Here is a 17344-nt window from a genome sequence, read left to right as displayed (position 1 = left end):
CCTTCTATTGAACCCTTCATCTATAGCGAGAAAAGTTTAAATGAGTCTCCAATTGAGGAAGACCTTGGACAGCTGGTACCTAAAGAGGACTTCTCTCAATTTTTGAGTCCTCATGAGAATCATCTTTCTAATGAAGATCTTCTAAAGGTTTCATTCGTAGAAGACCGATGAAATGAAGTCCCTCAGAAGGTACGAGACTTCCCGTCTATGGAGGCTTCACAACTCGTCTATGGAAATTCCGCCTTTAACACGTCTATGAGGACCCCACCTTCAACTCGCCTGCGTAGACTCCAACATTGGAAACTCTGCCTGCGGAGAGTATGTTCCTCATCTATGAAGACTCCCTTTCCAACTCGCTATGTCAATGGAGACTTCGCTCCAGCTCAACTATGGAGACTTCACTCCAGCTTGTCTATGAAGACTGCGCTCTAGCTTGTCTATGAAGACTGCGCTCTAGCTTGTCTATGAAGACTGCGCTCTAGCTTGTCTATGAAGACTGCGCTCTAGCTTGTCTATGAAGAGTGCGGTCTAGCTCTTCTATGAAGACTACGCAGACTTCACTTCAGCTCGTTTATGAAGACTGCGCTCTAGCTCGTCTATGAAGAGTGCGGTCTAGATCTTCTATGAAGACTACGCTCTAGCTCGTCTATGAAGACTGCGCTCCAGCTCGTCTATGGAGACTGCGCTCCAGCTCGTCTATGGAGACTGCGCTCCAGCTCGTCTATGGAGACTGCGCTCCAGCTCGTCTATGGAGACTGCGCTCCAGCTCGTCTATGGAGACTGCGCTCCAGCTCGTCTATGGAGACTGCGCTCCAGCTCGTCTATGGAGACTGCGCTCCAGCTCGTCTATGGAGACTGTGCTCCAGCTCGTCTATGGAGAATGCCCTCCAGCTTGTCTATGGAGACTGTGCTCCAGCTCAATTATGGATACTCCTTCAACTCGTCTATGTAGACTTCGCTCCAGTTTTATTATGGACACTGCTTCAACTCGTCTTTGGAGAAGTATGAAAGCTCCCCCCACCATCTTGTCTTGTCTATGAAATCTCCCCCTGAAAAGATTGACTCCTAATTTAGTCTCAAGGGTGCAATTAATAAACTAAAGAAAATAAAAATTGTGTAGCTTGTTCCGAGGTTCAAAAGGGTCTGATTTTACTTAGTTATCTTTACTAGAAATATTTATAGATTACAGCTCTATCTGTCTCCAAAAAAACAAACAGTTTGTCCATATAAAGAAGATCTCTGAAAGGTCTTCCTCTGAGATCTTTTTGAAGGTATTTTGTACAGTTAACACCGTTCTTACGGAAGCCCAATTATAGATATTATATTCTGAAATGTGTCCCCTCCAAATATAATATCTACAAATATTTTCTAATCTTATCTACCTATTCCGACTTACATAAGATCTGAGAATAGGTCTATGAATAACGAAACTTTGTTAAGGTGAGATGCGTAAATGTGCAATTTCTGCCCTAGAATTATAGTATCATTACGGCAATAAATAATTTACGTTTGTTTTTTTTTATTAGCTACGGTAGCACACTTTGTTTTATAATTATTGTAATTATTCGTGTTAAGTAACAAAAAAAAAACAAGAGTATTAACTACAAGTGGCAAATTATATTTATAATAACGAAGACTTCTAGTTTTTAACGACTAATTATCACAATAAGCACTAAGGTAATTTGTGGGATTAACTGGATTAGATATGTAACCGAATATCGGGTGTAGGATAAAAAATATACTTGCCAGTGTTGGAAATAAAAGGAGGCCCAATACGGACCTCAAAATTTTCCTATCTTCGCGGCAGGACAAACCTAGAATTAATCTCAGTTTTTAAGTATAAATTTCAAAGATTTCGGACCTTTCATCTAAGTGGAAGTTTACATGAAAGGTAATGAGAAAAAATTTGGTGCGTGCATGCCATACATAGTTGGCATTGCTTTCCTCACTTTGGGACTTCAGTAAACCAGCATCAGATGTAAACCAGGTCCCTAGTATAAGGGTATTTATTTTGGCATAATCTGTGTTGTGGCCAACCGAATAACCAGTTTATTTAATCAATATCATTACGTATCTTAAATCCCTAACACTAGTCTACTGTTTTCTTAAATTACAAATACTGAGTGAGATGAAAAAAACTGCAACCAACTTCAGACTGCTGTCATTTCTAAGCCACTCGTCCAGCAGCTGTAAAAATACTCCAGTGAAAGCTCATTATATTGTTTACAAGCGTACAAAAGCGTTGTGGTGAAAATTTTCTAGAAAAAAGTTATTCGTGATAGTGTATTTTCTTTATATTTGGCTGGAAAACCACAAGTGGCTATCGTCAGAGCATTCGAAAAGTAATGAAACGACTTGATCGAAACCCGCGTCTCAGTGGCCGAGAAATGGCTTGTGAGCTGCACATATCGCAATGTTCCATTCGGCAAATATTGAAAAATTGCCATTGAACTTCCAAAAAGTGTAAGAACTTACACCGCAACAGAAACAAAATAGACTGAAAAGAGCTAAAGAGTTGTTTCGCTTGGCCGAAAGCGGTGATCTGCCGAATTTGGTTTTCTCCGATGAGAAAACATTCGTTGTCCAGCAGTTTGTAAACAAACAAAATGATCGTGTTTACTTGCCAAAGAGGTCAGCTGAAAATGTGCAACTTCGGTTGGCCACCAGAACTCAAGCGCCGGCCATCATCATGGTGATGGTGCGGGCCGCCTTAACAGCCGATGGTCGCTCTCCGCTCGTAATAATCGACAGTGTCATCAGAATAAATGCCGAATATTATCGCGAAAATATTCTGGAGGGTGTATTAAAGTCTTGGACACGCAAATATTTAGGCGGCAGACCTTGGACATATCAACAGGACTCAGCACCATCGTACTCAGCACGCCCACCCAAGAATGGTTACAACAGGAGATTCCTCGTTTCATTTCCAGCGCACAATGGGCACCAAAATCTCCAGATACCAATCCCTTGAAATCTTCGGATACTAATCCGCCTGGAGTATTGTGGAAAGCAAGTTTTGCACTAAAAAATACCAAAGTGTTGATCACCTCAAAAAAGCGTTTCGGCGGGAATGGGCCAAAATACCGCAGAGCAACATTTGGGCAGCGTGTGACGGTTTCATTGTCCGTTTGAAGGCCGCAATTCATGCCAAAGGTGATCGATTCGAACAAATTTAAACTTATTCGAAAAGTTGATGCTATTTCCGACAGTTTTGCTTTCATTCAGTAAAATTTAAAAAAAAAAAAGTATAAATTATAGCGTAAAACTTTGTTGCAGATTTTTTTATGTCACCCTGTATATGACATATTAGAACAAATTGAATAGATTTTTTTCATATTCAACCGAATTTTACCATTGGTAAAACTAGGTCCGGTATATCTATTGCTACAATAAATATTTTTAATATATTCCGTATCGAAGTCAAGTGGAAATTTTGCAAAACAGACAAGTATATAAAATGTCGCCATTATAAATGGCTTTCTAACAGTTTTGTAACACGCTTCGAATTGTGCGGATTGTCAGGCAACAAAAACAAACACCAACCAAAATAAAATAGCAACAATGTATTTTAAAAACTTTTTTGTAAACATTTTTATTTTATTCGGCTTGGTGATAGCGTGGAGTACTGTGGCGAACGGTGCCTTTCGTAAGTGAGATGAAAAAAAAAACCAAGCGGAATTGTGAAAATTAAAGGATATAGAAAAACGGGTTCCCCATTGGAACGGTACTCATCCGCACACAAAAACCGATATAAAAGTAATAAGACATGTGCCATACAAAATATTTGCTTCAAGTTCCGATAAAAATATATAAATTATAACCAATCTTAAAATAAGGATAATGATCCAGCGTCCTGGAAAAATAGTGTTTGTATCCGAAAACTGGAAGGATATGAGATGAAGAGTCGTAAAAACTAAGCCCATGAGTCGTCTTGGAGTAGCTGAAATTTAAACTGCAATTTAGACCTTTTAATTGGACTCAAAGGAGTTAATATCGACAGCTACAAAGGAGTCCTTTAGACATGGAATAGCTGAAAGAAAATTCTTATAAGCCAGACCAATGAATTGCTATAAACGGCCTGAAAGGAAATATTTATAGACATTATCAGGTCCTTTTTTGAAGCTAATCGAAAGTCTTAATATTTTTCCAAATTTAGGGCCAGAAGTGAGTCCAACCCGACCATTTCTGTACCTAAAATCTAATCTCTATACTCATTTTAAACAGATAATGAAGAGTCTGTCATCGACGAAGCTTTAAAGGAATCCGCATAAAAATGCAGAAATAGATTTTCGGCCTTAATCTGTTCATTATAGATTATTGAGTAGCATCAAAAATCCAGCCCTCGAGATCGGAAGATTAAAAGGATTCGAACCATTCTGGTCCTCAATAAAAGCGTTTTTCTAGACTTATGTATAGAACCCCTCCTTTTCAGCTTTAAACACTCTTCAGCTCTTTTTAAGAGCAGAGGATACTTGCTTCTGGACTTCAGTAAATTTTGCATTCTAGTTGTTCATAAATATGTCCGTTCAGTCGGCTATAGATTTTGTTTATTTTTTTAAGAAGGAAACTGTCTTCGGCACTCTTTAGGTGAACTCCCTTAAGCTCATCATTCTAGACCCACTCAGCTAGTTTACGGAGGCTACCACGGCTCGCCTATGGAGATTCCATTTCAGCTGGCCTATAAAGAAAACTATATTTAGCTCGTCTAGAGAAGAGACTCTAGAGAGAAGACTCCCTTCAAGTAGAGGATACTGCCTTTATCGCTCCTGAAAATCAGGTTGCCAACAGCTCTTATAGAATGGACCCTGCCCTCAGCACGTCTAGTGTGGAATCTCCTTTCAATACGTCCCCAAAGGAGACTCAATTTAGCTCATCCCAAGAGGAGACTTTCTTCAGGTAGAGGAGACTGCCTTCATCGTTTCTGAAGAACAGGCTGCCTTCAGCTCTTCTAGAGATTCCATTCAGCTCGTCTCAAAATTAGACTCATCTACAGTGGAATCTCCCTTCAGCACGTCTCGAAAGGAGAATCCCTTCAGCTCGTCTCAAAAGCTCATCTAGAGAGAAGACCACCTTCAGGTAGAGGATACTGTCTTCATCGCTTCTAGAGACTGAACAGACTGCCCCCGGGTCCTCTAGAGTGGAGACACCCTTCAGCTCGTCTCGAAAGGACTGCCTTCATCGCTCTTGAAGTTGACTGCCCTCAGCTTCTCTAGAGGGGGGACTCCCTTCAGCTCGTCTAGAGTGGAATCTCACTTCGGCTCGTCTCGAAAAAATACTCTCTTCAGGTCTTCTAGAATGGAAACTAACTTCAGCTCGTCTAGAGTGGAATCTCTCTTCAGCCCGTCTCGAAAGGAGAGTCCCCTCAGCTCGTGTAGGCACAAGACATCCTTCAAGTAGAGGAGACTGCCTAAATCGCTTCTGAAGACTGAACAGACTGCCTCCGGCTCCTCTAGAGTGGAGACACCCTTCAGCTCGTCTCGAAAGGAGACTTTCTTCAGGTCTTCCAGAATGGATTATTACTATTAAGACTTCCTTCAGCTCGTCTCGTAGACTCTCTTCAGTTCGACTATGAAAACTTCCTTCAAACCGTTTATGAAGACTCGCTTTAGCTTGTCTTTTAAATCAGCTCGTCTATGAAGACTTTCTTTAGCTCATCTCTGGAGACTTCCATCAGCTCGTCTATACAGACTCCCTTCAACACGTCTATAGAGTCTTCCTATAATTCATCTATTGAGACTCCTCTCTACTTATCTATGAAGATTTGCTTTCACATCGTCTATGGAGACTCCCTTCAGCAGGACTATGGAGACACAGCTCTCCTATATGAAGATAATGAACCGTAAATCTTATTAATTTGTTTTCACGCGGATTTAACCCTAATTAATACTTAATATTTATATTTAAAAATTTTCACTTAATAAATTTCTATTTTCTAACTGTTTCAGCGGATGATCCAAAGCCCTGCAAATATGGCGATGAACAATGTATTGGAAAAGTTATTGGACTTATTGCAAGGGAGAAATATGGTGGTATGTTTTACTAAATAATAAGGTTCTCAAAATGAGGAGTATTAAGATCAATATATACTCCAAACAAATTCGGCTTCAAATTACCTTAACCACTTTCCTCAAACTAAATTATTATCCTGATCTTTACCTGAACTCCTAGCATAATAAGTCCTTAGGAGGTATTGATTTTTCCATAACCATTTTCTATTTTTTTTTTTTTTTTTTTGTACTCCCAGGTGATGACAGCCTGAATTTAAGTGCCATGGATCCCATACCTGTCAAAAAGTTGCACATCAAACAGGGTAGTGATAGTCCAGTCAACATTGATTTGTTATTTACCAACAACGTGGGGATTGGACTTAAAACGGCAACATTTTTAAAAACGAAGTGCGTATAATTATTTTTTTGGTTTTCTGATAACTTCGTTTGATTTTTTTTTACTTTCAGAGGCTTCGGCAAAGATTTGGCAACAAAACATGAAGTTATATTCAAAACTGATAAACTGGCCTTAGTGGGAGACTATAAGATATCCGGCAAGGTGTTGGTACTTCCCATACACGGTTCGGGTAAAAGCAATGTAACACTGGGTAGGTAACGATTTTTCCAATACATATGTAATTATTTCCTAATCCTTGTTTTTTCTTCCAGTCGAACCCAAAATAACTATCAGTTGGATGGGCACACCAAATGTAAAGGATGGTGGTGCTACCCACATGAAATTGGATAAATTCACCGTTGATTTGGAACCAAAGAATGTCATTTTCAATTTTGAGAATCTATTCAACGATAAGTTTCTCAGCGATAATATGAATAAATTCTTAACTGACAGTTGGAAGGAAACCTATCCCGAAATCCATACCGCATTGACAAAGGGCTTGGCTCCGATTGCCCGCAATGTTATTCAGGGTGTTTTTGATAAACATCCCTATGAGAAATTGTTTTTAGAATAAATTTGTTTATAGAAAATTGTACGTAGAATATATTGAAAAGAATATGTGGTATAATAAATTTTTATTTCCGACAATTTTTAAAAGATGAATCATGCTACAGGATGCATTAAATACGTCTAGGCTTTTCGAGAACAAGGCATAAGGTTTAAAATATTCTACACCTGTTACAACTTTTCTATCTACAGAAACCCGGCTGAAGATCTTCTTTCTATCAAGAACCTGTTGAATGTGTTCTAACCGAAAAATACATATTGAAAGCTCTTTAAATAAGGCCTTCAAAAGATATTCTACAGAATGAAGACTATCAAAATGGCCCTTACACAAAAGGGACCTCCAAAAGGGTTTCTATAGACGGAAGTCCTCAAAGGGTCCTGGAAAACTGAAGGACTCCATAGGTCCTCTATAGAATGCCTTTAAAGATTCTTGGAAAAACAGAACGCCTCCAAAAGCCTTTTATAAAAAGAGGGCCTTCAATAGACCCTTCAACAGGTCTCCTGCAAATAGAAGACCTTCAAAGGGTATTCTATTGACAGAAAATCTTCCAAAGGCCTTCTATAAACAGAAGAACTTCAAGAGGTGTTCTATAGGAAGAAAAGAGTAAAATGCTTTCTTCAAAATAGGTTCTATTGACAGAAAACCTTTAACCGGTCTTCTATGGACAGAAGACCTCTAAACTGTAAAGACAATGGAACTTTAAAAGTTCATCGATAGAATGAAAGCCTTCAAAGCCCTTCTATTGAACCCTTCATCTATAGCGAGAAAAGTTTAAATGAGTCTCCAATTGAGGAAGACCTTGGACAGCTGGTACCTAAAGAGGACTTCTCTCAATTTTTGAGTCCTCATGAGAATCATCTTTCTAATGAAGATCTTCTAAAGGTTTCATTCGTAGAAGACCGATGAAATGAAGTCCCTCAGAAGGTACGAGACTTCCCGTCTATGGAGGCTTCACAACTCGTCTATGGAAATTCCGCCTTTAACACGTCTATGAGGACCCCACCTTCAACTCGCCTGCGTAGACTCCAACAATGGAAACTCTGCCTGCGGAGAGTATGTTCCTCATCTATGAAGACTCCCTTTCCAACTCGCTATGTCAATGGAGACTTCGCTCCAGCTCAACTATGGAGACTTCACTCCAGCTTGTCTATGAAGACTGCGCTCTAGCTTGTCTATGAAGACTGCGCTCTAGCTTGTCTATGAAGACTGCGCTCTAGCTTGTCTATGAAGAGTGCGGTCTAGCTCTTCTATGAAGACTACGCTCTAGCTCGTCTATGAAGACTGCGCTCCAGCTCGTCTATGGAGACTGCGCTCCAGCTCGTCTATGGAGACTGCGCTCCAGCTCGTCTATGGAGACTGCGCTCCAGCTCGTCTATGGAGACTGCGCTCCAGCTCGTCTATGGAGACTGCGCTCCAGCTCGTCTATGGAGACTGTGCTCCAGCTCGTCTATGGAGAATGCCCTCCAGCTTGTCTATGGAGACTGTGCTCCAGCTCAATTATGGATACTCCTTCAACTCGTCTATGTAGACTTCGCTCCAGTTTTATTATGGACACTGCTTCAACTCGTCTTTGGAGAAGTATGAAAGCTCCCCCCACCATCTTGTCTTGTCTATGAAATCTCCCCCTGAAAAGATTGACTCCTAATTTAGTCTCAAGGGTGCAATTAATAAACTAAAGAAAATAAAAATTGTGTAGCTTGTTCCGAGGTTTAAAAGGGTCTGATTTTACTTAGTTATCTTTACTAGAAATATTTATAGATTACAGCTCTATCTGTCTCCAAAAAAACAAACAGTTTGTCCATATAAAGAAGATCTCTGAAAGGTCTTCCTCTGAGATCTTTTTGAAGGTATTTTGTACAGTTAACACCGTTCTTACGGAAGCCCAATTATAGATATTATATTCTGAAATGTGTCCCCTCCAAATATAATATCTACAAATATTTTCTAATCTTATCTACCTATTCCGACTTACATAAGATCTGAGAATAGGTCTATGAATAACGAAACTTTGTTAAGGTGAGATGCGTAAATGTGCAATTTCTGCCCTAGAATTGTAACCGAATCTCGGGTGTAGGATAAAAAATATACTTGCCAGTGTTGGAAATAAAAGGAGGCCCCAATACGGACCTCAAAATTTTCCTATCTTCGCGGCAGGACAAACCTAGAATTAATCTCAGTTTTTAAGTATAAATTTCAAAGATTTCGGACCTTTCATCTAAGTGGAAGTTTACATGAAAGGTAATAAGAAAAAATTTGGTGCGTGCATGCCATACATAGTTGGCATTGCTTTCCTCACTTTGGGACTTCAGTAAACCAGCATCAGATGTAAACCAGGTCCCTAGTATAAGGGTATTTATTTTGGCATAATCAGTGTTGTGGCCAACCGAATAACCAGTTTATTTAATCAATATCATTACGTATCTTAAATCCCTAACACTAGTCTACTGTTTTCTTAAATTACAAATACTGAGTGAGATGAAAAAAACTGCAACCAACTTCAGACTGCTGTCATTTCTAAGCCACTCGTCCAGCAGCTGTAAAAATACTCCAGTGAAAGCTCATTATATTGTTTACAAGCGTACAAAAGCGTTGTGGTGAAAATTTTCTAGAAAAAAGTTATTCGTGATAGTGTATTTTCTTTATATTTGGCTGGAAAACCACAAGTGGCTATCGTTAGAGCATTCGAAAAGTAATGAAACGACTTGATCGAAACCCGCGTCTCAGTGGCCGAGAAATGGCTTGTGAGCTGCACATATCGCAATGTTCCATTCGGCAAATATTGAAAAATTGCCATTGAACTTCCAAAAAGTGTAAGAACTTACACCGCAACAGAAAGAAAATAGACTGAAAAGAGCTAAAGAGTTGTTTCGCTTGGCCGAAAGCGGTGATCTGCCGAATTTGGTTTTCTCCGATGAGAAAACATTCGTTGTCCAGCAGTTTGTAAACAAACAAAATGATCGTGTTTACTTGCCAAAGAGGTCAGCTGAAAATGTGCAACTTCGGTTGGCCACCAGAACTCAAGCGCCGGCCATCATCATGGTGATGGTGCGGGCCGCCTTAACAGCCGATGGTCGCTCTCCGCTCGTAATAATCGACAGTGTCATCAGAATAAATGCCGAATACTATCGCGAAAATATTCTGGAGGGTGTATTAAAGTCTTGGACACGCAAATATTTAGGCGGCAGACATTGGACATATCAACAGGACTCAGCACCATCGTACTCAGCACGCCCACCCAAGAATGGTTACAACAGGAGATTCCTCGTTTCATTTCCAGCGCACAATGGGCACCAAAATCTCCAGATACCAATCCCTTGAAATCTTCGGATACTAATCCGCCTGGAGTATTGTGGAAAGCAAGTTTTGCACTAAAAAATACCAAAGTGTTGATCACCTCAAAAAAGCGTTTCGGCGGGAATGGGCCAAAATACCGCAGAGCAACATTTGGGCAGCGTGTGACGGTTTCATTGTCCGTTTGAAGGCCGCAATTCATGCCAAAGGTGATCGATTCGAACAAATTTAAACTTATTCGAAAAGTTGATGCTATTTCCGACAGTTTTGCTTTCATTCAGTAAAATTTAAAAAAAAAAAAGTATAAATTATAGCGTAAAACTTTGTTGCAGATTTTTTTATGTCACCCTGTATATGACATATTAGAACAAATTGAATAGATTTTTTTCATATTCAACCGAATTTTACCATTGGTAAAACTAGGTCCGGTATATCTATTGCTACAATAAATATTTTTAATATATTCCGTATCGAAGTCAAGTGGAAATTTTGCAAAACAGACAAGTATATAAAATGTCGCCATTATAAATGGCTTTCTAACAGTTTTGTAACACGCTTCGAATTGTGCGGATTGTCAGGCAACAAAAACAAACACCAACCAAAATAAAATAGCAACAATGTATTTTAAAAACTTTTTTGTAAACATTTTTATTTTATTCGGCTTGGTGATAGCGTGGAGTACTGTGGCGAACGGTGCCTTTCGTAAGTGAGATGAAAAAAAAAACCAAGCGGAATTGTGAAAATTAAAGGATATAGAAAAACGGGTTCCCCATTGGAACGGTACTCATCCGCACACAAAAACCGATATAAAAGTAATAAGACATGTGCCATACAAAATATTTGCTTCAAGTTCCGATAAAAATATATAAATTATAACCAATCTTAAAATAAGGATAATGATCCAGCGTCCTGGAAAAATAGTGTTTGTATCCGAAAACTGGAAGGATATGAGATGAAGAGTCGTAAAAACTAAGCCCATGAGTCGTCTTGGAGTAGCTGAAATTTAAACTGCAATTTAGACCTTTTAATTGGACTCAAAGGAGTTAATATCGACAGCTACAAAGGAGTCCTTTAGACATGGAATAGCTGAAAGAAAATTCTTATAAGCCAGACCAATGAATTGCTATAAACGGCCTGAAAGGAAATATTTATAGACATTATCAGGTCCTTTTTTGAAGCTAATCGAAAGTCTTAATATTTTTCCAAATTTAGGGCCAGAAGTGAGTCCAACCCGACCATTTCTGTACCTAAAATCTAATCTCTATACTCATTTTAAACAGATAATGAAGAGTCTGTCATCGACGAAGCTTTAAAGGAATCCGCATAAAAATGCAGAAATAGATTTTCGGCCTTAATCTGTTCATTATAGATTATTGAGTAGCATCAAAAATCCAGCCCTCGAGATCGGAAGATTAAAAGGATTCGAACCATTCTGGTCCTCAATAAAAGCGTTTTTCTAGACTTATGTATAGAACCCCTCCTTTTCAGCTTTAAACACTCTTCAGCTCTTTTTAAGAGCAGAGGATACTTGCTTCTGGACTTCAGTAAATTTTGCATTCTAGTTGTTCATAAATATGTCCGTTCAGTCGGCTATAGATTTTGTTTATTTTTTTAAGAAGGAAACTGTCTTCGGCACTCTTTAGGTGAACTCCCTTAAACTCATCATTCTAGACCCACTCAGCTAGTTTACGGAGGCTACCACGGCTCGCCTATGGAGATTCCATTTCAGCTGGCCTATAAAGAAAACTATATTTAGCTCGTCTAGAGAAGAGACTCTAGAGAGAAGACTCCCTTCAAGTAGAGGATACTGTCTTTATCGCTCCTGAAAATCAGGTTGCCAACAGCTCTTATAGAATGGACCCTGCCCTCAGCACGTCTAGTGTGGAATCTCCTTTCAATACGTCCCCAAAGGAGACTCAATTTAGCTCATCCCAAGAGGAGACTTTCTTCAGGTAGAGGAGACTGCCTTCATCGTTTCTGAAGAACAGGCTGCCTTCAGCTCTTCTAGAGATTCCATTCAGCTCGTCTCAAAATTAGACTCATCTACAGTGGAATCTCCCTTCAGCACGTCTCGAAAGGAGAATCCCTTCAGCTCGTCTCAAAAGCTCATCTAGAGAGAAGACCACCTTCAGGTAGAGGATACTGTCTTCATCGCTTCTAGAGACTGAACAGACTGCCCCCGGGTCCTCTAGAGTGGAGACACCCTTCAGCTCGTCTCGAAAGGACTGCCTTCATCGCTCTTGAAGTTGACTGCCCTCAGCTTCTCTAGAGGGGGGACTCCCTTCAGCTCGTCTAGAGTGGAATCTCACTTCGGCTCGTCTCGAAAAAATACTCTCTTCAGGTCTTCTAGAATGGAAACTAACTTCAGCTCGTCTAGAGTGGAATCTCTCTTCAGCCCGTCTCGAAAGGAGAGTCCCCTCAGCTCGTGTAGGCACAAGACATCCTTCAAGTAGAGGAGACTGCCTAAATCGCTTCTGAAGACTGAACAGACTGCCTCCGGCTCCTCTAGAGTGGAGACACCCTTCAGCTCGTCTCGAAAGGAGACTTTCTTCAGGTCTTCCAGAATGGATTATTACTATTAAGACTTCCTTCAGCTCGTCTCGTAGACTCTCTTCAGTTCGACTATGAAAACTTCCTTCAAACCGTTTATGAAGACTCGCTTTAGCTTGTCTTTTAAATCAGCTCGTCTATGAAGACTTTCTTTAGCTCATCTCTGGAGACTTCCATCAGCTCGTCTATACAGACTCCCTTCAACACGTCTATAGAGTCTTCCTATAATTCATCTATTGAGACTCCTCTCTACTTATCTATGAAGATTTGCTTTCACATCGTCTATGGAGACTCCCTTCAGCAGGACTATGGAGACACAGCTCTCCTATATGAAGATAATGAACCGTAAATCTTATTAATTTGTTTTCACGCGGATTTAACCCTAATTAATACTTAATATTTATATTTAAAAATTTTCACTTAATAAATTTCTATTTTCTAACTGTTTCAGCGGATGATCCAAAGCCCTGCAAATATGGCGATGAACAATGTATTGGAAAAGTTATTGGACTTATTGCAAGGGAGAAATATGGTGGTATGTTTTACTAAATAATAAGGTTCTCAAAACGAGGAGTATTAAGATCAATATATACTCCAAACAAATTCGGCTTCAAATTACCTTAACCACTTTCCTCAAACTAAATTATTATCCTGATCTTTACCTGAACTCCTAGCATAATAAGTCCTTAGGAGGTATTGATTTTTCCATAACCATTTTCTATTTTTTTTTTTTTTTTTGTACTCCCAGGTGATGACAGCCTGAATTTAAGTGCCATGGATCCCATACCTGTCAAAAAGTTCCACATCAAACAGGGTAGTGATAGTCCAGTCAACATTGATTTGTTATTTACCAACAACGTGGGGATTGGACTTAAAACGGCAACATTGTTAAAAACGAAGTGCGTATAATTATTTTTTTTGGTTTTCTGATAACTTCGTTTGATTTTTTTTTTACTTTCAGAGGCTTCGGCAAAGATTTGGCAACAAAACATGAAGTTATATTCAAAACTGATAAACTGGCCTTAGTGGGAGACTATAAGATATCCGGCAAGGTGTTGGTACTTCCCATACACGGTTCGGGTAAAAGCAATGTAACACTGGGTAGGTAACGATTTTTCCAATACATATGTAATTATTTCCTAATCCTTGTTTTGTCTTCCAGTCGAACCCAAAATAACTATCAGTTGGATGGGCACACCAAATGTAAAGGATGGTGGTGCTACCCACATGAAATTGGATAAATTCACCGTTGATTTGGAACCAAAGAATGTCATTTTCAATTTTGAGAATCTATTCAACGATAAGTTTCTCAGCGATAATATGAATAAATTCTTAACTGACAGTTGGAAGGAAACCTATCCCGAAATCCATACCGCATTGACAAAGGGCTTGGCTCCGATTGCCCGCAATGTTATTCAGGGTGTTTTTGATAAACATCCCTATGAGAAATTGTTTTTAGAATAAATTTGTTTATAGAAAATTGTACGTAGAATATATTGAAAAGAATATGTGGTATAATAAATTTTTATTTCCGACAATTTTTAAAAGATGAATCATGCTACAGGATGCATTAAATACGTCTAGGCTTTTCGAGAACAAGGCATAAGGTTTAAAATATTCTACACCTGTTACAACTTTTCTATCTACAGAAACCCGGCTGAAGATCTTCTTTCTATCAAGAACCTGTTGAATGTGTTCTAACCGAAAAATACATATTGAAAGCCCTTTAAATAAGGCCTTCAAAAGATATTCTACAGAATGAAGACTATCAAAATGGCCCTTACACAAAAGGGACCTCCAAAAGGGTTTCTATAGACGGAAGTCCTCAAAGGGTCCTGGAAAACTGAAGGACTCCATAGGTCCTCTATAGAATGCCTTTAAAGATTCTTGGAAAAACAGAACGCCTCCAAAAGCCTTTTATAAAAAGAGGGCCTTCAATAGACCCTTCAACAGGTCTCCTGCAAATAGAAGACCTTCAAAGGGTATTCTATTGACAGAAAATCTTCCAAAGGCCTTCTATAAACAGAAGAACTTCAAGAGGTGTTCTATAGGAAGAAAAGAGTAAAATGCTTTCTTCAAAATAGGTTCTATTGACAGAAAACCTTTAACCGGTCTTCTATGGACAGAAGACCTCTAAACTGTAAAGACAATGGAACTTTAAAAGTTCATCGATAGAATGAAAGCCTTCAAAGCCCTTCTATTGAACCCTTCATCTATAGCGAGAAAAGTTTAAATGAGTCTCCAATTGAGGAAGACCTTGGACAGCTGGTACCTAAAGAGGACTTCTCTCAATTTTTGAGTCCTCATGAGAATCATCTTTCTAATGAAGATCTTCTAAAGGTTTCATTCGTAGAAGACCGATGAAATGAAGTCCCTCAGGAGGTACGAGACTTCCCGTCTATGGAGGCTTCACAACTCGTCTATGGAAATTCCGCCTTTAACACGTCTATGAGGACCCCACCTTCAACTCGCCTGCGTAGACTCCAACAATGGAAACTCTGCCTGCGGAGAGTATGTTCCTCATCTATGAAGACTCCCTTTCCAACTCGCTATGTCAATGGAGACTTCGCTCCAGCTCAACTATGGAGACTTCACTCCAGCTTGTCTATGAAGACTGCGCTCTAGCTTGTCTATGAAGACTGCGCTCTAGCTTGTCTATGAAGACTGCGCTCTAGCTTGTCTATGAAGAGTGCGGTCTAGCTCTTCTATGAAGACTACGCAGACTTCACTTCAGCTCGTTTATGAAGACTGCGCTCTAGCTCGTCTATGAAGAGTGCGGTCTAGATCTTCTATGAAGACTACGCTCTAGCTCGTCTATGAAGACTGCGCTCCAGCTCGTCTATGGAGACTGCGCTCCAGCTCGTCTATGGAGACTGCGCTCCAGCTCGTCTATGGAGACTGCGCTCCAGCTCGTCTATGGAGACTGCGCTCCAGCTCGTCTATGGAGACTGCGCTCCAGCTCGTCTATGGAGACTGCGCTCCAGCTCGTCTATGGAGACTGTGCTCCAGCTCGTCTATGGAGAATGCCCTCCAGCTTGTCTATGGAGACTGTGCTCCAGCTCAATTATGGATACTCCTTCAACTCGTCTATGTAGACTTCGCTCCAGTTTTATTATGGACACTGCTTCAACTCGTCTTTGGAGAAGTATGAAAGCTCCCCCCACCATCTTGTCTTGTCTATGAAATCTCCCCCTGAAAAGATTGACTCCTAATTTAGTCTCAAGGGTGCAATTAATAAACTAAAGAAAATAAAAATTGTGTAGCTTGTTCCGAGGTTCAAAAGGGTCTGATTTTACTTAGTTATCTTTACTAGAAATATTTATAGATTACAGCTCTATCTGTCTCCAAAAAACAAACAGTTTGTCCATATAAAGAAGATCTCTGAAAGGTCTTCCTCTGAGATCTTTTTGAAGGTATTTTGTACAGTTAACATCGTTCTTACGGAAGCCCAATTATAGATATTATATTCTGAAATGTGTCCCCTCCAAATATAATATCTACAAATATTTTCTAATCTTATCTACCTATTCCGACTTACATAAGATCTGAGAATAGGTCTATGAATAACGAAACTTTGTTAAGGTGAGATGCGTAAATGTGCAATTTCTGCCCTAGAATTATAGTATCATTACGGCAATAAATAATTTACGTTTGTTTTTTTTTATTAGCTACGGTAGCACACTTTGTTTTATAATTATTGTAATTATTCGTGTTAAGTAACAAAAAAAAAACAAGAGTATTAACTACAAGTGGCAAATTATATTTATAATAACGAAGACTTCTAGTTTTTAACGACTAATTATCACAATAAGCACTAAGGTAATTTGTGGGATTAACTGGATTAGATATGTAACCGAATATCGGGTGTAGGATAAAAAATATACTTGCCAGTGTTGGAAATAAAAGGAGGCCCAATACGGACCTCAAAATTTTCCTATCTTCGCGGCAGGACAAACCTAGAATTAATCTCAGTTTTTAAGTATAAATTTCAAAGATTTCGGACCTTTCATCTAAGTGGAAGTTTACATGAAAGGTAATGAGAAAAAATTTGGTGCGTGCATGCCATACATAGTTGGCATTGCTTTCCTCACTTTGGGACTTCAGTAAACCAGCATCAGATGTAAACCAGGTCCCTAGTATAAGGGTATTTATTTTGGCATAATCTGTGTTGTGGCCAACCGAATAACCAGTTTATTTAATCAATATCATTACGTATCTTAAATCCCTAACACTAGTCTACTGTTTTCTTAAATTACAAATACTGAGTGAGATGAAAAAAACTGCAACCAACTTCAGACTGCTGTCATTTCTAAGCCACTCGTCCAGCAGCTGTAAAAATACTCCAGTGAAAGCTCATTATATTGTTTACAAGCGTACAAAAGCGTTGTGGTGAAAATTTTCTAGAAAAAAGTTATTCGTGATAGTGTATTTTCTTTATATTTGGCTGGAAAACCACAAGTGGCTATCGTCAGAGCATTCGAAAAGTAATGAAACGACTTGATCGAAACCCGCGTCTCAGTGGCCGAGAAATGGCTTGTGAGCTGCACATAT

General features: G+C 39.3%; 2 protein-coding genes across 2 annotated transcripts; both read left to right on the top strand.

Annotated features, from left to right (window-relative positions):
- The first annotated feature begins 3470 nt into the window (after positions 1–3470).
- LOC131801513 (protein takeout-like) lies at positions 3471–7047 on the top strand. The gene is made up of 5 exons (XM_059120271.1): positions 3471–3646; positions 5946–6029; positions 6245–6395; positions 6456–6595; positions 6657–7047. The coding sequence occupies exons 1-5, from the start codon at positions 3562–3564 to the stop codon at positions 6956–6958; spliced, it is 762 nt and encodes a 253-aa protein (XP_058976254.1). The 5' UTR covers positions 3471–3561; the 3' UTR covers positions 6959–7047.
- A 3730-nt stretch (positions 7048–10777) lies between these two features.
- On the top strand, positions 10778–14346 carry LOC131801525 (protein takeout-like). Its single transcript, XM_059120284.1, has 5 exons — positions 10778–10945; positions 13245–13328; positions 13542–13692; positions 13755–13894; positions 13956–14346. Exons 1-5 carry the CDS (start codon positions 10861–10863, stop codon positions 14255–14257), a joined length of 762 nt encoding a protein of 253 aa, XP_058976267.1. The 5' UTR covers positions 10778–10860; the 3' UTR covers positions 14258–14346.
- Positions 14347–17344: the final 2998 nt, after the last annotated feature.

Source organism: Musca domestica, unplaced genomic scaffold (assembly GCF_030504385.1).
Source record: "Musca domestica strain aabys unplaced genomic scaffold, Musca_domestica.polishedcontigs.V.1.1 164, whole genome shotgun sequence".
NCBI lineage: Eukaryota > Metazoa > Arthropoda > Insecta > Diptera > Muscidae > Musca > Musca domestica.
Note: the sequence above shows the minus strand (reverse complement) of the source record. Positions and strands in the feature narration are given on the sequence as shown.